Here is a 20,834-nt window from a genome sequence, read left to right as displayed (position 1 = left end):
AGAGATCATTATCTTTTATGAAGCAATGTTAATTAGGGCATGGTGGCTTGTACCTGTAATTACAGAACTTGGGAGGCTGAGGTTGGATGATCATGATCAGGAGTTCAAGGCCAGTCTCAACTAAATGAAATCCTGTCTCAAAAAAAAAAAAAAAAAAAAAGACTGGGCAAGGTGGCGCATGCCTTTAATGCCAGCCTTTGAGAGGCAGAAGCAGGTGATCTCTATGAGTTCTAGGCCAGCCTGGTCTACACAGTGAGTACCAGAACAGCCAGGATTATGAGAGACACTCTATAACAATAACAACAAAACTACCCCACAAAATCCAAACAAAATAACCCCATCTCCCCAAAACTACACCAAAAGCTAAACCAAACTTTTCTTCTTTACCTTGCCATTGTCTCCAGGGAGGCGGGTGTGGGGGGGAATAAGGAAAGTAGAAGTCTCTGGTTTAACTGCCTTCTCTAGAATCCGGCATACACTGGGCATCACTGGCCCGCTGGCCTCTGTCAGGTGTTGGTTTTAAATAGTTCTGAAAGTTTTAAATGATTAATTCATTATCTTCACATAAGACTAGAGTTCAACGACTCTTATTTCCCATGGTGGCCACCTGTGCTCACATTGAGGGACACTGGAGGTGGGAATGGGGGCCAAGGATAGATGATTTCTGGGACCATGGTAGGGAGGCAGGACATGAGACTGGGTGGCCCTTTTGGGTTATCCTTTCAGAACGTGCAGCCATTGTACACACTGTGTGTGTGTTCTGGAAACTCTTCCTCCTCAAACATGGAAAATTTCTCAGTATCTTTCAGTGTCATCCCTCCTGGCTTCATCAGGTCACTGCTTTCCTGTCCCTTGATCTATCTTTGTGACTCAGGGGCAAGTTCCCAGTAAGGCCTGCACCACAGGCCTGACATGCCGTAGATGCCCAGTGACTATGGACCACATGAGATGATGCTGTGTGGTACATTGAAACAACCTTGTTACTTTATTTTTCCTGTTCCTTCAACTTTCTGCCTGTCTGGACCTGTGGGAAAAGCCATCCAAAATCAAACAAACCCTCTCTTGTTATAAAAACGTTTTTAAAAGATGTATTTATTTTATGTGTATGAGTGTTTTGCCTGCATGTATTCACACTATGTGCATACCTGGTGCCCACAGAGGTCAGAGGAAGACATTGGATCCTCAGGAATTGGAGTTACAAATGGTTGTGAGCTACCATGTGGGTGCTGGGAACCAAAGCCTGGCCCTCTGCAAGAGCAACAAGTACTTTTAACTGCTGGGCCATCTCTCCAAGGCTGTAAGTATGTCAAATTTTGACAGTCCAAATCAAGTGTTCCAATAGCTGTGTCCAGAAAGGTTTGGGGTGGGTGGCCTACCTCAAGAAACTGACAACTTAGTTTTTTCTTTATTTGGGGCTGGTAAAGGGTTGAACCTTGTGCTTTGCTTAAACTAGCCAAGTGTTCTACCGCTGAGCTATAGCCCCATCTACCTTTCACCTTTTTGTTTTTAAAGGGTATATTTACATGTGTGTGTGTGTATGTGCACACCTGTGAGGGTCCTAATGGAGGCCAGAAGTGGCCATCAGACCCCTTGGAGGTGGAATTACAGTTGTTTGTGTGCTGGGACCTGAAGTCTGGTCCTCTGATAGAACAGTAAGCTGAGCAGCCGTCTCTCCAGAGCCTCTTTCACACTTTGTTTGATACAGTGTATCACTAAGTTACCCAGGCATACCTTCAACTCACTATGTAGCCAAGAAATGCCTTGAGCTTGTGGATCCTCCTGCCTCAGCCTCTCCAGGCATCGAGATTACTGGCCTGTGCCACCAAACCCTTATCGCAGAACCTGTTATTTTAATTATCCTTTAAACATCTTTCTGAATGGGGAGGGGGAAGGACATTGGAATAGTCAGCTCAATCTGTCTTATCTGTCGCCAACATCCTTTGCCACTTTTATGGGTGACTACTCCTCATTCCAGCCCTGTGGTTCTAAAGAAAAATGCCAGTCACCCCCAAGTCACAGACAAGACCATCTGACCAGGCAGAGCCAATCGCAGCATCTCTTTCCCCTCTGCCCAAGATATTTGGTCCAGGATGGACACACCATTCCAGGTAGACCAATCAGAGTCCTCCCTGCTGTTCTGGGATCCCTCACCCCCATCTGTGTCCTTCCTGCTCAGATACCTTCAGATGTGAAATCCCAGGACTAGTAGCAGCAAAGTCCTTGACCTCCAAAGTTCAAGAGAAAACAGCTGAGAAGCAAAGAGAATGGGGGGGGGGGAGGGAAGAAAGGAAGGAGGGAGGGAGGGAGGGACAGGCAGATTTGCCTGCCGGGTGGGTGACTGCTGGTATCTACACCTTCCTAGTGTCATTCCTAAGGTCTCTCTCTTCATTCATGCTGGCGGACTTGGCTTCTCTTACCATGGACACTACACAGTAGTCTGTTTCCCGGCATTCTGGAGACTGAGGCGGGAGGAGTGTTGGAAGTTCACAAACCTACAATTGTGTGGCTAACCTGAGCCACACAGTGAGACCCTGTCTCAAAAACTCAACCAAAGCACTAACTCCAGCATACCTCGGCGACCCCGAGAAAGCAATGCAATCTTTATTTGCAGCCCAGAACAGGGCTTTGCAGGGCTCCCAATAGCTGGGGTCAGTTCCCTGGATGGGAATGCCCCATGGCCATTCATGTCTGTGTGTGCCTGGCCGTCCCCTGGAGGAGGCCCAGCACTCACACAGCTGGAGCCAGACCAATTCTGTTACTTGCCCGATCAAACACGGTGAAATACAGCCTTAAGAAAACATCCCCCAGCACCCACATCTCAGAGTCCGAAGGGTCACCTTTGCCTTCTTCAAAGTTGCTATAGCAGTTGTGTGAATGACCCTGAAAAAGAAGAGTGATATATGAACTCAGCAGGCAGCTGCTCAGCTTCTTGCCTTTTTTTTTTTTTTTTTGAGCCAGGGTGTCATGTTGCCCAGTTTGGTTTCATACTCACTATGTAGCTGAGGGTGACCTTGAATTTCTGATCTTTCCACCTCAGTCTCCCAAGTGCCAGGATTACAGATGTGCATAGCATGTCCACATTATGCAGTGTTGGGGGCTGACCTTAGGGTTTCCTCCATTCTAGGCAAAAACTCTACCAAGTGAGCTACACCCCCAGTCCTGCCATTCAGCTTGGTGTCCTCCTTCCGTGGAGCTGTGTGTGGCTCTTTTTGGCTGCTGCAGGATGGCTTGCACAGCTGGGAGAAGACCCTTCATACTCTACCATTTGTTTTCCCCAACCTTGGTTCAGCTGGTCCCTCTGCAGAGCAGGCCTTTCCTTCTCCCCTTTGGACAGCCTCTGGATGGTGCATGGCCGTCCTCTTTGTCACTGCTACCTAGGTTGGCACACTGTCTTCCATGTCCCTGGTCTGCAGATACATCTACCCCAGCTGCTCCTCTGCATGGTTCCCCAGCTCCTATTTACCTGAGGTCACCCTTCAATTCAAGCTACCCTTGTCTTTCCTCTGAAACCTAGGAAACAGTGGTGACACTGCTGACCCCTCAATATTTATGGGAGGAGGAAGGAATGCCAGACTGGCTTTTGCAGTCATGATGGTTGTGCGAGCAGCACTTGCTCAGCTGGGGGGCAAGCGCCTGTGATGGCACATATTGACCACCAGGGTATGCCTTCCTCTTCCACAGAAGATCAAGTGAAGAACAGAACTCCTCACCTTCCAGATGTAGGCACTGGCTGGCACCGGGTAGGTAACAACATCGATGGTGAAGACAATATCAGGTAGGGTGTTGATGGTATCACACCTGAGAACATACTGTTAAGGGGTGGGGGCTGGAGGTTAGCACAGCCACTACTGCAGCAGTGTGTGCAGAACCCAAATGGCCCTCCCACATGACCCTTTACCTCGCCATCGCTAGATGCCTTGGCACCAATGAGATTATGGATGTTAAGGATCGAGTTTCGGGGGCCAGTCAGCAAGGAGGTCCCTGTGTCCATAATTCCTTGACAGCCACCTTCACAGGCAATGACCTCCCCATTCACGGAGATGCTGAGAGGCAGGGACAAAGAGGACACCAGGATTACCATACAGTCCCACATTTCCCCTTCCCTGACTTCAAAACAGCCCTTTAGCTCTCCACACCCACCCTCCTGCAAGGCACTTTACTGTTTCTGATTTGTTTCTGGTTATTTATTTAGAGCAAAGGTCTTTTTTTAAAAAATGTTTTATTTATTTATTGTATATAACATACTGCTTCCATGTATATCTGCTCTCCAGAAGAGGGCACCCAGATCTCATAAAGGACGGTTGTGAGCCACCTTTTGGTTGCTGGGAATTGAACTCAGGACCTCTGGAAGAGCAGTCAGTGCTCTTAACCTCTGAGCCATCTCTCCAGTCCCAGAGCAAAGGTCTTACTATGCTTCCTGAGCTTGTCTCCAGTGTCTGAGCTCAGATAATCCCCCTGCTTCAGCCTCCCCCGTGGCTTGACTGCAGCTGGGTGCCACCACATCTGGCTTTCCTTTCAGTTACCTTGTCTTTTTGTTTGTTTTGAGACAGGCCTTATGTAGCCCAGGCTGGCCTCAAACTCATTTTTCAGTCTGAATGACCTTATACTTCTGATCCGCCAGCCTTTACTTCTCAAGTGCTAGATTACAGGTGTGCCCCATCACACCTAGTCTGTTTGATGCTGGGGATCACACCCATGGTTTCCCACATGCTAGACAGGCAGTCTACCAACTGAGCTATGTCCTCAGCACCATCCTGTCAGATGCTGAGTGCACAGAGCGGTTTCTTGCCTCAGGGCCTTTGTACATGCCCCCTTTGTCTGGCTGGTTTCTCATCATCTCCCAGGTTCCAGCCTAATTGTCACCTTTTCCAGCTTCAGATTCAATTCAGTCCTTCTCTTGGTCCCTTCCATCTTCCCTTGTTCGTTTCTAGCAAGCAGTGAGGTGGCAATTCAGTGTTTGCAGGGATCTGCTCAGTGTTTAGCCCCAGGTTCCCAGGTGTTTCAGGTTTCCAGGTGCCTGCTGTCTGTCTTGTCCCCTAGCCTGCCTGCTGCATGGCTAAGATGTGTATTTGTGGTTTTCAGATCGGAGGATGGAGACTTGTCTCTGCTCCTGTCTGTTCTCCGGTGTGATGATCTCACTGTGGGCCTAGGACTTCACCTGCTTTGAGCAGGAAGCCCCAAGTCCTGGGCAAACCAGGATGGCAGTAACTCATCGAGACTCTCTTTGGCACAGTAGATCTCCCCCGCCCCTCCCTCACCGTGCCTCCCCACCACCAATCTCACTTTAGGGCTTTCAGGCCGTGCTTCCCACCTATCCCACTCTGCATGGGCTTTTTTCCAGGGACGACTCCTGCCTGCTCAGTCTGTAGATGCCCTGTCCTTTAGTGCTCTAGACCCAGACCTAACCCGCCCTCTCTGGCTGAGATTCTGCTGAGGCCTGGAGGGGTTACAGCTGTATGGCTTCAAGGGGCGTGTTTGTGGTGCTGGAGACTGGATGTTTGTGTGTGTCAGTATATGGCACTGTATGTATGTCTCTGTGGTTGCACGTGTTCAGGCTTCTGTTTTTGTGTGACTGTCTTGTGACTCCGTGTGTCAGGACCCGTCAGTGACTTTGTGTGTAATTGTATGTGTCACTGTAGGTGCAGTCATGCATGGGCGTAGGCCTGTGTTACTCCATTTGTATGTGTATACATGTTTGTGATAGCATCCAGGGGCAGGAATCTGGTGTGTGTGTGTGTGTGTGTGTGTGTGTGTGTGTGTGTGTGTGTGTGTATACATGTTGGAGGTAGCATCCAGGAGCAGGACTCAGGCTGGCACTTACCTGTCCAGAGCTAACTGCCAGTAGCTGGGCTTGGACACAGGCACCCAGTGAAGGTCTCCACTGTAGTAGGAGGGGTCCACTCCACCCAGCATCAGCATGCTGCCCTTCTCATCCTTGCTGGAAGGAAAGAGGGGGGGGGAAGGGCTTACTGTCTGGTGGAGACTAGTAGGCTGTGTCTCTTAGACTTAGCAGCACACCTGACCCTGCCAGCACTGCTTACTGTTGCTGGTGTATCCACACAAACACACACACACGCAGCCCCACTCGGCAGCCCTCTCAGGAGCTCCACTTATTTGTGGACAGGGAAGGAGGGCTGAGTACCTGCTCCAGGTCAGTTACACAGCTCACAAATAGCCAAGCTGAGGTCCGAATGTCGATAACTGGCTACACAGCTGGACTTTGGACAGCCCACTATTCTGTGGAGCACTTGGGCCTCTCTGGAAACTGGAGCAACTTTATGGTTAAAAGATAATTGACCCCTAGAGGGGTGTGACTTCCACCTGTCTAGACAGTCATTTTCCGGAACACTGAGGCCTGGGGCAGCTAGGGGTGTGCTTTCCAGCTCATACAGGGCTCTAGCTTCATCTCAGGGAGCCCCACCCCCATCTCAGGTCTATTGGGCCTATCTGTCTGATTTATTGTTGTCCCAGACACAGTTGCTACCTAGGCATCTTTCCCTTTGTTTACTACTTTCTTGTCTTCTGCCCCCCCCCCCTTCTGTATCATTGCATCAACTGTGTACAGAGAGGTCAGTGCTTAGCAGCTGCTTAATAAGAAGTAGATGAGTGAATCCTGGATCCCGGGATCCTGGGATCCTGGGATCCTGGAGCTCAGGTTCCTGGAGAGCCTACAGCCATAGACACACAGGCACACCTGCCTCCGTCTCTAACATGTGCGATCAATTCCCACACTGGGGAGAAGAGACAAATATCAACAGGACCTGTGCTTTGCCTTCTCGCCTGTCCTTCTCTGAATCCTTAGCCCATCAGGAACTTCTATGTAGTTGAAGAGCTGATGGACTGACCACCTTCATGGTGACGAATCCTAAAGGCTGAGTTTGAGAGCTGCTTCTCTCAGCACTAGACAGGGCCATCCTGGGCAAAGCCCTTCTCAAAGCCTTTGTTTCCTCATCTCTGACTGAAAAGATGGGACTAAAGGGATTAGCAAATTCTCCACAGAGGGTCTGACTGTCAGCACTGGAGGCTGTGCACACTGGGAGACATTCATTTCTACCGAATGACTCACCGTCACCACTGTTGTGCAAAAGTGGCCATGGGCAAGGTGGAAATGAATGATCCAATGAAACCTTATTTACAGAAGCAGATGTTGGGCCAGATTTGATGTCTAGACCATAGCAAGCAGACACCTGGACTAGACTGTGCCTAAGGAACCTTTGGGATCAGAGGATCAACCATTTCTTTTTGTTTGTTTGTTTGTTTGTTTTTTCGAGACAGAGTTTCCCTGTGGCTTTGGAGGCTGTCCTGGAACTAGATCTTGTAGACCAGGCTAGTTTCAAACTCACAAACATCTGACTGCCTCTGCCTCCCAAATGCTGGAACTAAAGGTGTGTGTGCCACCACCGCCCGGCAATCAACCATTTCTAATGCAACTGACAGCCTAGAAAAAGGGCTGATCTAGCAAAGACTCACCTGCTCAAGTAGAAGGCAAAGAGATTCTGGGGGATAAGGCCTTGCATCCATAGGTTGTCAAAGACTGGCAGGATTCCCTGAAGGCTGAGGTCAGGGTAGCCCAGTCCCAGGATACCATCAAAGACTGCATATTCCATGAAAGTGCCTGGTTCTTCCAGGCTCAGGCCAAATGCCTGGGCTACAACCGTGAGGTTCCCGATCTGTGGGAGAAGAGGGTGTCCTTACATAAGGCTCTGAAACTGGGGCTATGGCATGGCTGGGCTTTGTGGGGTGGGGGGGGAGGGGTAGTGGGTAGGGACATGGTCTGACCCACAGGGTATAACTGAGCTCTAGCCATGCCATGGGCCACCAGGGTTTGAATCCAGCAGGAGTGGGATGGCAGCTGTGGTGCTGTGGGTTGTCACCAACCTCCATACCCCGTATCATCTGATTTTATAGTCTTTTCCAATTTGGAGATTCTGAGTCTAACCCGGGGTTTCCCACTTGAAAATAAGTGGAGAGCAAGGCATCTCCTTCAGGGCATTGTCTGTGGTGATCTTTTCTGCACCCCTGGGTGGCAGGAACCTGCTGTATCCAGGTGTTTAACTGAGGAGTCTTACCATATGCCCCTGGCTGTCCTGGAACTTGCTTTGTAGACCAGACTGGCTAAGAATCCACAGAGCTCTGCCTGCCTCTGCCTTCTGGAGTGCTGGGATTAAAGACTTGTGCCACCATGCCTGACTAAGCTGCCAGGGTCACCCCCCCCTTTTTTTAAGGACTTATTTATTTTTATTTTATGTGCATTGGTGTTTGCCTGCATGTATGTTACAGACAGTTGTGAGCTGCCATGTGGGTGCCTGGAGTTGAACTTGGATCCTCTGGAAGAACAGCCAATCCTCTTAACCACTGAGCCATCTCTCCAATACTGCCCCCACACCAGGTTAAGAATATATTGGATTGTGAAAATGTGTGTGTGTGTGTGTGTGTGTGTGTGTGTGTGTGTGTCCGTGGGCGTGCACACTCAGGGATTTTGTTAATTTTCAAGTCCTTCAAGGTCTCCCAGGGTAAGAGCCTTTTGATTGAGCATGGCTCTCCTGAATCTGGGCTCTGCCTGGGAACTCAAGGCCCCTTGGCTGTTCCCAGAGACCCAGACCACAGCGCTGTCCCCCTAGAGCACTTTCTCACTTGCCTGCTTATTCTGAGTCACAGCCAGCTCTTTTGCTTACCAGCTGCATGACCTTGGACAAGGCACTGGCTCTCTCCATTCACTCACCTATGGAATGAAAGCCCTGGCAATGCCTGCCTTGGGCTTGTTGAGAAAATTAATGTAGTTATTTTGAAGAAAGTGCCCAGCCTATTGCCAGGAACAATGTGGGGCATGCAAGTGGCTTATTTTTACATACATACTTCTTTCCCTCTGCTACTGGCAGAACCAACTTGTGCTCCCCTTTAGGGAAGGAGCTACAAATCTGTGCCTTGGGCACCTGTACCTAGAAGTACTCACAGTTGGGGGAGGGTTACTAAGAGGGGGTGCCCCACAAGGTGGGTGGGCAGCTGGAGCAGAGAAAGCACTCCCAACTGGCCCTGCAGCAGTGTTCGCACTCAGAGCCAGGCCCATGGTAGCCTCGGGTTCCCAGGTTACCTTGACAGTGTCATAGGCAAGAAATCCTGACATCTCTCCTGAACCATAGGCAACATTCACAGGTCGGCCCGAGACTAGGAAAGTGGAAGATCGCAGAGGGTTGAAGACCTTGTGGTGAGCTGCAGGACACAGGCACGAGGTGACCCTCAGGTGTGCTGGGATAGGAGGCATGATGAAGGGCAGGCAGGGCAGGATACTCACCACAGGCTGGGCTGGAACAATAGATGGATGGAACCCACAGGTAGGCAGAACCAGTATCCAAGACGACCTTGAACTCCTGAGGGGGTGTGCCAATGCTGATGATACCGATGTAGACCAGCTGCGGGAGAGGAGGGCCATGGCTGGGGCCATCTTGGCTGCCTTGTCTGTCCCCTGGCTTCTGGGGTGTCTGCCTCCACAGTGATGGCCACACTGCCAAGCCTCTGCTTAAACCAGGCCTTCCTTTTAGGAACATTCCATCCTCTCTCAAAGGTCTCAAATTTTTTCCACCTGTCAGGATCCAGCCTAAGTGCCTCCTCCAGGCTGCCCTCCCGGGTCACTCCAGGCCTTTGTGCTCTTTGCTTTCTCCAAAGATGACTCTGGCGTTTGCTTACACTCCCCTGCCCTTCCCTCTCTCTCTCCCTCCTCCTTCTCCACTCTTTATGATAGCTCTTCCTAGGTAGCTCAGGCTGGCCTCAAACTTGATTCTCCCGCCACAGTTTTGTGATTGCTGGGATTATAGGCATGCACCACCATGCCTAGCTGATACTTGGTTTTGCCCATTTCTCTGACTAGGCTGCTAAGTATTAGGGAAGGAAACTAAGTTTAGTCAGGTGTGGTGGCAGACACCTTTAGTCCCAGCACTCGGGAAGAAGCAGCAGGTGGACCTCTGAGTTCGAGGCCAGCCTGGTCTAGATAGCAAGTTCCAGGCCAGCTGGAGTTACACAGTGAGACCTGTCTTGAAAAACAAAACAAAACAAAACAAAACAAACAGACAACAATAACAACAACAAAACAAAGAAAGAAAGAGATTAGGCTCTGCTCATCAGAAATGACAGCATCTTGCTAGCCGACCAGTGTCCAGCCCATCTCAGCACTCACTAACTCATCACTGGTTGAAATCTGAGTTTGAAGATGTGGGATTCCTCTCCCTGAGATACCAAGCTTGATGTGCGATTGGATTTGCTGGCATTGGGTTAGATGTGGCTCACCCTTGCTTGGGGCCCAGGGATTCACCTAGGTGAAAAAGAACAAAAGCCCAGGGACACAATGGCTTGTCATCAACATAGAACAGGATGTCTGAATGGTAATGACTGGTCATTGCTAGGTCCAACCAGCCAGCACAGCCCCAGATAGGGTAGGAATGTGTTCTCCTTGGCGTAGGGGATGGGGAATAACGGGGGAGGGGGGGGACAGGTCCCTGTTCCTCACCCATTAATTTTTTCTTTCATGCATGAGTGTGTGATGTATTTCAGCTGCAGGTGCAAACAGAGGCCAGCAGAGGACACTAGGTGTCCTGCTCTGTCACTCTCCAGATTATTCTTTTTTATTTTTTTTTTTTTTTGGTTTTTCGAGACAGGGGTTCTCTGTGGCTTTGGAGGCTGTCCTGGAACTAGCTCTTGTAGACCAGGCTGGTCTCGAACTTACAGAGATCCGCCTGCCCCTGCCTCCCGAGTGCTGGGATTAAAGGCATGCACCACCAACACCCGGCCAGATTATTCTTTTGAGACAGGATCTCTCACTGAACATAAAGCTGGACTGGCAAGCCACAAACCCCAGTTACTCCCTATTTCTGCTCCCACAGCGCTGAGGTCAGAAGTGTGTGTGACTACATCTAGCTTGTATTTTTATGTGGGTATTAAGGATTTGAACTGAAGTCCTCACACTTTTCAGCAGGTGCTCTTAACTGCTGTGCTATCCCAGTCCTTACTTCTCCACCCTTTCTGGCTTTAGGAACCCCAGCCCTAATGCAGTATGCCCCAGAGGGGCCACAGTGCCGGGCAGAAGCCCTAGGGGGCGCTTTGGAGCTCCAGCCCCCAGCACACTTACGTCTAGATAGTTCCTCATGGGCTCATAAGTTACTGCTGGGTTCCTCCAGCGCTGCTCAGGAAGCACGCGGGCACCGCTACCAGGGTACTTCTCCAGGTAATCCTTCAGCATGTTGTCTTCCCGCAGATTTTCTCGCATGGACTTAATCTTCTTCAGAGGGATTCTTTAAATGAGCATTGGGAAGGAAATTGAGCCAGAGAGAGGCACCACGGGGCGCCATGAGGCAACGAGGCAGCTGCACCGTGCGTTTTCCGAAGAAGACCTTTACTGGAACAGCCCACACAACACAATGGGAAGTCCATGCAGAATGCCTGGTTTCCAGTCCAGGTCTGGTGTTCACTCTCAAGAAAGCCATGGGGCCATTCTGAACTTTAGCTTCCCTTTCTGTAGAGAAGATGGGATGAAAACCCTCCTCATGCCGAGCGCTGGGGGTGGGGGTGATGGATAGGGAGCACCTGCCATTTAGTAAGTCCTAAATGGCACTGTCACTCTTGCTGTCACTCTTTGCAGTGTACTTGCTGTCTTTCTGGAAGCAGTCCGAAAGGAAGGATGGGAGACTGAGGCAATGGACGCCCAGATCCCTTTCCTTGTAACTCAGCCTTGGTCACCATGCTGGTTACCATAAAAGCTAGGCCTAGGAAGTAGCCCCTTTTGTTTTATGTTTCTTTTCTTTCCGAGTCCGACTCTTTCCGTATCCTAGGCTGGCACCAAACTTGATACGTAACTGAGGATGACTTTAAATTTCTGATCATCCTGCCTTCACCTCCCCAAAGCTGAGATTACAGGTGTATACCACCACACACAGGTGGCAGAAGCCCTCCACACCCATCTCGGTTCAATCAGAGGAGAGGGAGGAGAGGAAAATGGAAAATTCCAGGGAGCTAAAGCAGGGAAAATGATGAGGCCTGAGAATGAGAGCCCAATGGCAAAGAAGTAGAGGTCTGTGGACAGAGACGCTTGAAGAGTTGGGAAGACACAGGGAAGCTCTGAAGAGACAGACATGTTGAGAGAGATCTATATGACATTGTAGAAGAAACACCTCTGTAGACACACAAGTTGTACACTGAACGGTTCCGGGAAGTGACAACCATATAGCCCATGATGTGACTTGTGCCCTTGGAGTTGGGTGGTCCCGAAGACTTGCCCCAAGACTTTTGGGCCCCTCTGGTGCTCTTGGCAAACTACCACTGATGAACGGACACCTAAACTTTATGAAAGCCAGGAAGGTTTCATTTTCTTCTTCAATTGGGATGGGCAGGGGAATAAGAGGGCCAGTCAGTTTTACAAAGGTAAGAAAGAACCAGGGAGACAGCTGATAGCACCTACCCTATACTTACTTGACCAGGCACTCTGAAAGGGCCACAAGCCAGAGGACCCCAAGCCACTTCATGATCCCTTCCCCGCTTAAGGGCCTGAAGCTGTGTGGAGAACTGCTTGTTAAATAGCTCTTACCTTCTCGAAGCTAATCAGGCCTGGAGGGCCACTAATGGGGCTTGATAAGAAATGCAAACTTCCTGATAACGTCTTTACCCTAGGGGCTAAAAATTCTCAGAACACAGGGAGTTTTAGTGGCTGAGAATGTAAGACCAAGCCACAAACTTCACAGAGTGGGAAGATTCTTGCTATCTTGGTGATAAAGACACGGTGGATAAAGCTGCAAAAGTAAGTGCCAGGTTCCATGTCTGCCCTTCAGATCCCACGCAGTTCCCAGCTGGCCATGAGGTGTGTCCCACTATCCCCGTGCCCTCATTAGAGAGCAGGCTGCTGGGAGGAATAGAGGCTGACAAGCCAAGTTGGATATCCAGGACCTGCATGGTGGGAGGATAGATCTGTATTCCACGAGCTCTTCTTAGACTACCATACACTACTGTGGTAGCACACAGGTCCTCACCCACCCACATAAAATAAGTAATGTAACATTAAAAAATGTATCCACAAAAAAGGAGAGACTTTCACAAAGTTTAATTTTCCCCCAAAACATAAGAGGACAGGCAGGCAGTCCGTCCTTGCCTTCATGGAGTCTGCAGTCTGGAGCAATGTAGGCATGCTCTCAGGACCTAGGAGGCAAAGTGGGTACTAACTAGGCTGGGTGGCCATGTTGGGCATGATGCTGCATAGTATTACCACAAGGGGGCAGTCTTGAGTCAGCTCTAACCTGCCACTGCCAGGCTGGAAGGAAGCCATGGTGCCAGGTTGGCCACATTTCCAAGAAAAGTCAGAGCCTGGATGTTTATGTGAAATTCCTGCCCTTTAAATGTTAGTGGCTGGGATATTATGATGGATGTACTTTGGTTTTCATACACTGCTCCTGGCTCCTACCTCCCTCTACCCAAACAGGTGACAAGACACCCTTTATCTCAGACGGTGCAGGCTCCATGCACAGCAGGAAGGATTTCGGCAGGGACACCATGAAGAATCTGTCAACCTTAGCTCTGACTCTTTCTGTTCTGTCACTTTGTTTTCTTCAAGACAGGCTTTCTCTGTATAGCCCTGGCTGTCCTGGAACTCACTCTGTAGACCAAGCTGACCTCAAATTCAGAGATACAACTGCCTCTGCCTCCTGAGTGCTGGGATTAAAGGTGTGCGCCACCACCACCTGGTGACATTTTAACATTCTTGTTGAGGCCTCTGTGACTAAGGCCCCTGTAGTGTAGTGTGCACTGCAGACTCAGAAGCCCGCCATTTCCAGGGGATCCAATATCTCTTCTGACTTCCGTGGGTACCTAGACACACACACACATACACACACACACACAGGAATGAACAACGAACCACAGATAATGGAAGTGTTTCCCCAATCCCTGAGCCACTCAGACAAGTGATCCAAACTCAAGGAGGGCTCATAGGACTCCTGACTTATATTCAGCTGGAGAGAAGCACAGAGAATTCAACATGTTGCTGTGGGCTGGTCTACGGGCTGAGCCTTGCTGTGGAATTTGTGGCAATCTCCAAGTTAGACAAATGAATCACTTAAAAAAATAATTCCTGGGACTGAAGAGATGGCTCAGAGGTTAAGAACACTGGCTACTCTTCCAGAGGTTCTGAGTTCAATTCCCAGCAACTACATGGTGGCTCACAACCATCTATAATGAGATCCAGTGCCCTCTTCTGGTGTGTAGGTGTACATGCAGGCAGAACACTGTATACATAATAAACAAATCTTTAAAAAAAAAATCCTGCTGGGTGGTGGTGGCACACACTTTTAATCTCAGCACTCAGGAGGCAGAGGCTGTGACAGGCTCCAAAGCAAGCTACAGAGAAACTCTGCCTTGAAAAATCGAAGATAAAAAAATAAATATTTCCTACTTGATGAGTACCTATTGCAATTCCCCTGATAGGACCCAGGTTTGTTTGCATATCCACACACACAAATAGACAGCTATTATCTTTTTTTTTTTTTTTTGGTTTTTCAATACAGGGTTTCTCTGTGTAGCTTTGGAGCCTATCCTGGCACTTGTTCTGGAGACCAGGCTGGCCTTGAACTCACAGAGATCCGCCTGTCTCTGCCTCCCGAGTGCTGGGATTAAAGGCGTGCGCCACCAATGCCCGGCGACAGCTGTTATCTTTTTAAGCATCTTGTCAGAAAAACACCCCTGGGAGCCTTTGGCCTGGCCTGGGATACTCATGTTCACCTCCTTAAACAGGTACTATGGTGTAGAACATAGAATAACATTGCTCTACCCCCAGGATTCCAGGGCCCTTTACTGATCCTGGGGACAACACTGGGTGGGAATCTCAAACATAGAACGGATACTGAGTGATATTAAAGACAGTCATTTGGGCCCGGGGCTGTGGCTCAGTCAGTAGAGCACTTGCCTGGCGCTCACTGCCATCCAAACTCTGGCACCACAGAAACAAGGCATGCTGTTGAAGATCAGCAACTGGGAGAGTGAACATGGTGGACCAGGAGTTCAAGGCCAGCTCTGATTATAAAGCAAGTTTGAGGCCAGCTTTGATTGTATAAGATCCTGTCTCAAAACAAATGAATAACTAAACAAAGTAAAGTTGGTGGTATACACTTGTAATCCTAGCTAACCCTCCATGTGGGCGATGGCTTTGAGTTCATGAAACAGAACCAAGATGCCTTTGATGTCATCATCACCGACTCCTCAGGCCCTATGGGCCCCGTTGAGAGCCTCTTCAAGGAGTCCTATTACCATCTTATGAAGACAGCACTCAAGGAAGACCGCATTCTTTTCTGACAGGGTGAGCGCCCATGGCTGCATCTGGATCTCATCAAGGAGATGAGGCACTTTTGCAAGTCTCTGTTCCCTGTGGTGGGCCACGCCTGCTGCACCATCCCCACCTATCCAAGCGGCCAGATTGGCTTCATGCTATGTAGCAAAAACCTGAGCACCAACTTCCGGGAGCCGGTGCAGCAGCTGACACAGGCCCAGATGCAGCTGAAATACTATAACTTGGATATACACCGTGCAGCCTTTGTGCTGCCTGAGTTCACCCGCAAAGCCCTGAATGACATAAGCTGAGCCTAGGTGCCACTGCGACACAGCCCTAGACCTCAATCGGACTGGACCAAGGAGCTTCCAAAGTGTCTGGAGCCCCACCAGCCCCGGACCAGACTCCCAGATGACTCTTGCCCACCAACCAAGTGTTACAGGCCTCAGAATGTTGCCTGCCCTGCCCTGCTGGGTGGACTTAGTCTCTGTGTCTGTCTGTCTGTCTGTCTATCTGTCTATCTTTGTGGCATTTGGCCCCAAGCCTATACCAGCTCTATACAGCAACGTCTATGCCCTCTGTCGCCCAACAAAACACGTGTATTTATAAGAAAAGAAAGAAAGAAAGAAAGAAAGAAAGAAAGAAAAGAAAGAAAAGGGTGTAAGCAGAGACTCTGGACAGTGTCCTTATTCCTGTTGTCATGGTTTACCAGTAAGATCGCCTTTTAGGTTTGAAATTCTTTTGTAATAAGTTGAAATGTTTCCTGCTTTTGGATTGTGTTTTAATTTTGTTTGAGGTTAGGTGCTGTTAGCTGGCCTGGAACATGCCATGTAGGCCAGGCTGGCCTCAGACTTTCAATGGTTCTCCTGCCTCAGTCTCCTAAGTGCTGGGGTTACACTATACCTGGTAACATTTCCATCTTGAAGTCCTCGTCCTCAGTGATAAACCCAGAGGGCAAACTTGGGCTGCCTGGCACTGCCTCTGGAACCTCCCTGTCCCCTGCTCCATCACTCCAGGGATTCTTAACCCAGTTTGCAACTTTGATGAAGCCTAGGGCAGGGCTTAGAAGTAGGAGAGATGGGGTGATTTTGAGAAGAAACAAATTAGGCTCTTTCTCCCTCTGGCTTTCTTGTCATTGAGACCACCTATAGGGTAAGGGAAACCAACCTGCATATGGAGTGAGAGGCCCCAGGCTGGAACAGTGCGTGTTATGCAGGGCAAATGGTGGGGGATCCATAAGTGAATAACAGAGAGGAGAGTTGTTAGTGTGGGATACAAGAGGGATCAGAGGGAAAGGGACCTTGTAAGGGAACCAGGGGTTTGCAGGGTAGGAGAGGTGGTGAAGGGGTCACACAGGGCAGTGGGATATGTAGGGTGAGCCAAGGGCTTAAATTAAACAGATCAACTGGCAGTCAAAAGCAGACCTTGGACTGCAGCAGCACCTGTGAGAGGCCCTGTCACACGTGTGTCTTCTGGGACACGGATGCTGGAGACTGGATCTGGTCCTTTCTGCTCCAATTCCTGCTGCAGATGAGGCAGCCTTAGACAATAGCTACTGCTGTGTGACAGGAAAGGGGGCAGCTGCATTTGGTGGCTCTTTGATGACTCCAGGTATTGAGGTCACCTCAAAATCTCTGGAGACCTAGAACATCTCTCATCTTAAAATTCACCTGCCTCTCACTGGCATGCCTGGGACCCAAAGTCCTCTACCTGTTTTCCATCCTTTAAGGGAGGTGACTTGTTTCCCAGATCAAGTTTCTATTGAAGAGTCCTCAGATTTCCCATTGGTAACTTCTGCTTCATGACATTTCATAGAATCCAAGTGGCAGAGTGCCCCATGGGCAGGGAGGGGGCACACGGGTTCTTTGGTTCCTGGTGGTAGGTAGGTTGTGACTTGGATAGGTGGTACCTGGTCAGCCTTCTCCATCCTGAGTGACAAGCAGACATCCTCAGTTGATCCCAGCACTCCTGACCTCTGGATAGAGCCATTGATCCCTGAGCAACATAGTTCCCCTTCAGCCAAAGGTCCTACGTTAGCATTTGGATGGAGTGACCAGTGTTTCCCAGGCCCATCTCCTTTCTTTGGAAGAGGGAACACTGAGACCTGCAACATGTGACTTACAGGATCTATAAGGTAAGGAAGAGAGTACTGGAATCCATGGCTACTGGGCTTGATCAATCTCTTCCTGGGGTGGGGTGGGGTGAGGGACAGATGCGGAGAGCCTTGAGAAGGGGAGGCAGAGATGCCCAATGGTATGGGCAGCTCTCAGGGATTTGCAGTTGCCCCACACTGAGGTTCTTTGCCTGCCTCCTCAGTTCCAACCTTACATCTATGTCACCAGACTCACAGCCTTGGAGTAGCAGGAGAGAATCAATGAGCCAAGGAGCAAAGGGGCAGCTGCAGCTTGACTGACAGCAGGAAGCCCTCAGGTGCTGGATCATGCCCATCTTGGCAGCCCACAGCATTTCCTCCTCTCCTGTATTAGCATGGCACTGGCTCATAAGGTCACAAGCACCTTCTACTTGGACTTTGCCAGCTGGAACAGGATACCCTACTAGCTATGTCTACCCTGTGGTCTGTACATGCTCTGGGATAGCTAAGATTGCATCCAGCTCAACACAAAACTGTGAACTTACTCAAAATATCATGAGACTTAGTTTGTGTGTGATTGTGTTGTTATCACTCAACTGCACAGTTCTTAGGTGTGAACTTTGAAATGACATCATGTCACAGGGTCGGAAACACACTTTAGTCTTTCTTTGGGGGAACCCATGGTTGAGTTGAGCAGCTCAGATGAGGCTGCAATCCAGGACTTCTTGCCTCTGCAGCTCAAGAGCATCCTTGGAGTTTTGAGTGCCCTGGAGAGGGAAGAAAACCATGCATGCTTCCCAAGGACCTTGTTACAGGGATCTGGCTGGGAAACAGGACAGACCATTGGAAAAGGCCAGGAACTTCTCCATCCCAATGACTGCCAGACATAGGCCTTGGGACAGGTGCCGATGCTGAGTTCCTGTCCATCTTCTGAGACGGAATGCAGGAAGCAGGACCTGTGAAGGGTGGGGCCATCAGTGGATGCCACATGGTCACAACAAGGAAGATTAGACAAGAGTATTTACTTTCTCTCTGGCCCTATCAGGGCTGGGTGAGCCTTCCAGGAAAACTGGAGAGGGCAGACAAAAGCAAACCAAGAAGGCAGAGCCATTGTTACAGGTAGATGTGACTGCCGTCTTCTGTGCTACTGAAGATAGCTAGCCTATCCATGTGGCCTGTGCCCAGAGTAAACTTGGTTTTGTTGACAGCCGTGACTACTCTACCTTGATCACTCTGAGCCAAGAAATCAAGTATGAATGAAATTATGTCATGGTGGGTAATGAGGTATAGAGGTCCCCTGAGTGATAGTTTGTGTTCACCCACCAAGGGAAGACTACAGATGGTCAAGCAGCCATTTACTGAGCTTGGTTATCACAGGCCCTTGCCATTACAAATCCCCCTTGTTATGGTGGAAATTCCACCCAAGTCCTCCTCCCCTAATTGTGGTTCCTTTCTTTGAAATATTTTATTTTTACTAGTTTTAATTGTGTGCATGCAGGTGAGTGCAGGTGCCTGCAGAGGACAGAAGATGGCATCAGATTCCCTGGAGCTGGAGATTGTAAGCTTCCTGACCTGGATACTGGGAACCAAGCTTGGATTCCCTGCAAGAGAAATGCACTCTTAACTGCTGAGCCATCTCTCCAGCCCCATCATGGAGTATCTTGAAAGAGAATGGGTTCTGGGTCTGTCTTTGGCATTACACATAGGGTATAGAGCACCAGAGAGCAGAAGGGACTTGGCCAAGGTTAGGGTGGTTTAGTGGCATAGCATGAACTGGGACTTGGAACTCAGCTGTGAGGTCTAGGCTAGTAGGAGCTGGGACTGCAACTTTCAGCTGCAGAGTTGAAAGGATGGCTTTGTGGCCTTCAGGCCTAGCCTGTGGATCCAGAGGTCTCCTGACCTCCAACTAGTCCTGGGGCTGCTTTGGGATTCTATGAAGCCAAGTTGAGGCATCTTTCTAATAATCCTCTCACAGAAGACCATTTTCTGCCACCAGTTCTCCTTCCCACCACGCTCCAAGTCTGGTTACTAAAAAGGTTCCCCCCACCATGGCTTGGCACGGGGGCAGTACTTGCAGAGAGGATACAGCTGTTCGTGTCTCACCCCCCCCCCATACTTCAGTTCAGTTCTTAGGTTCTGGTGGTTTGGGGTTTAGCTTTAGCACTTTCCAGCACCTGCATGGAGTCTCTGCTTGACAGCTAAAAAAAATAAAAATAAAAAATTCACACAGCGTAAGAAATGACAAAAACAGACAAGATCACCTGCCCCCTCCCTGCAACTGGTCCTTCTGACCCTGGAGAAACAGTGTCAACCTGGTTTTCTTCTGGAAGGTGCTGTTAATAGTCCTCACTCTGATGTTTTGCAAAATGAGACATTTGCATTGAGTCCCTATCAAGTTGGCTAGCACCCATGAGTGGGTGACACCTCACTTAGGTAGCTGACTGTCTTCTGTGCTGATTCCTTCTGCAGTAACTGTGCTCCAGCCTTGGGCTGGGTGGTAGAGTGCTTGCCTAGCATGTATGAGGCCCTGGCATGGCAGCATGTGCCTGTATTTGGCAGGTAGAGGCAGGAGGTCACTCTTGGCGACTTTGAGAGTTCTAGGACAGCATAGGCTACTTGAGACCTTGGGGAACCCTGTCTCAAAACAAAAAAATCTGATTGATGAAGGTGGATTACACGACCAGGCAGCCCATGGAGCAGTAAAGGGAGGATGTTCTGTCCAGTGGGAACAATGATTATCTTAGAGCTAGAACGGCGTTTGGAAAATGCCTTGATGTATGACTTACTTTTGTTGTTACTTACAAACTTCATGAAAGCACTTCCACTTTGGAACACGTTATTTAAGGCAACCTGACTGTGTCCCGCACCATGGTCACTCTTAACTTGGCTCAGATCAAAATGTCTTTCATTCCCTTTGAGATGAGAGCTGTTTTGTGTGTACAGAACTAAGATTCAAGTGAAGGAGCAGGAGGCTGTTGTCACTGGTGCCTCTGGACTTTTCCCTTTTGTATGACCCAGCAATTCCCATTTTGCAAACGCCAGTTTGTGCTGGTCTCTGCTACCAGCAACAAATGTCTAACGTGTGACAAAGCGTGGTATTCCAGGTGGCATGGTTTTCTTAGGCTGGAAGCTTATCTCCCAGGGTCCCCATAACCACGACTGCCCAGGGGGCAATGGGGAATGGCATTCACCTTTCATGCCTGGTCTGTTCCCATGCCTTCTTGGGGCTTTTCACTCTGGGAGGGAGAGTGAGGCTGAATCAGATCCATGCTTATACAGAGTTAACCATCCACAGAGGACTAAAGTGCAATCTAGGATCCTGACAAAGAGTGACTTTTAGGAAAACGACTCAGAGTCTGATGGGGATATTCGGGACCGCAGTCATTCTAGTCCTGCGGCCAAACTAAGACAATGAGTGTGTGGGGCAGGCCAGGGGCACCGCATTCC

The 20,834-nt window shown here is 49.5% G+C and overlaps 1 protein-coding gene across 1 annotated transcript; it reads right to left on the bottom strand.

Annotated features, from left to right (window-relative positions):
* Positions 1–2,727: 2,727 nt before the first annotated feature.
* On the bottom strand, positions 2,728–12,509 carry LOC100765022 (pepsin A-5). Its single transcript, XM_027406822.2, has 9 exons — positions 12,457–12,509; positions 11,120–11,282; positions 9,293–9,410; positions 9,092–9,210; positions 7,471–7,670; positions 5,822–5,938; positions 3,899–4,043; positions 3,711–3,809; positions 2,728–2,880 (listed from the first exon to the last, which is right to left on the bottom strand). The coding sequence occupies exons 1-9, from the start codon at positions 12,507–12,509 to the stop codon at positions 2,728–2,730; spliced, it is 1,167 nt and encodes a 388-aa protein (XP_027262623.1).
* Positions 12,510–20,834: the final 8,325 nt, after the last annotated feature.

Source organism: Cricetulus griseus, chromosome 3 (assembly GCF_003668045.3).
Source record: "Cricetulus griseus strain 17A/GY chromosome 3, alternate assembly CriGri-PICRH-1.0, whole genome shotgun sequence".
Taxonomy (NCBI): domain Eukaryota; kingdom Metazoa; phylum Chordata; class Mammalia; order Rodentia; family Cricetidae; genus Cricetulus; species Cricetulus griseus.
Note: the sequence above shows the minus strand (reverse complement) of the source record. Positions and strands in the feature narration are given on the sequence as shown.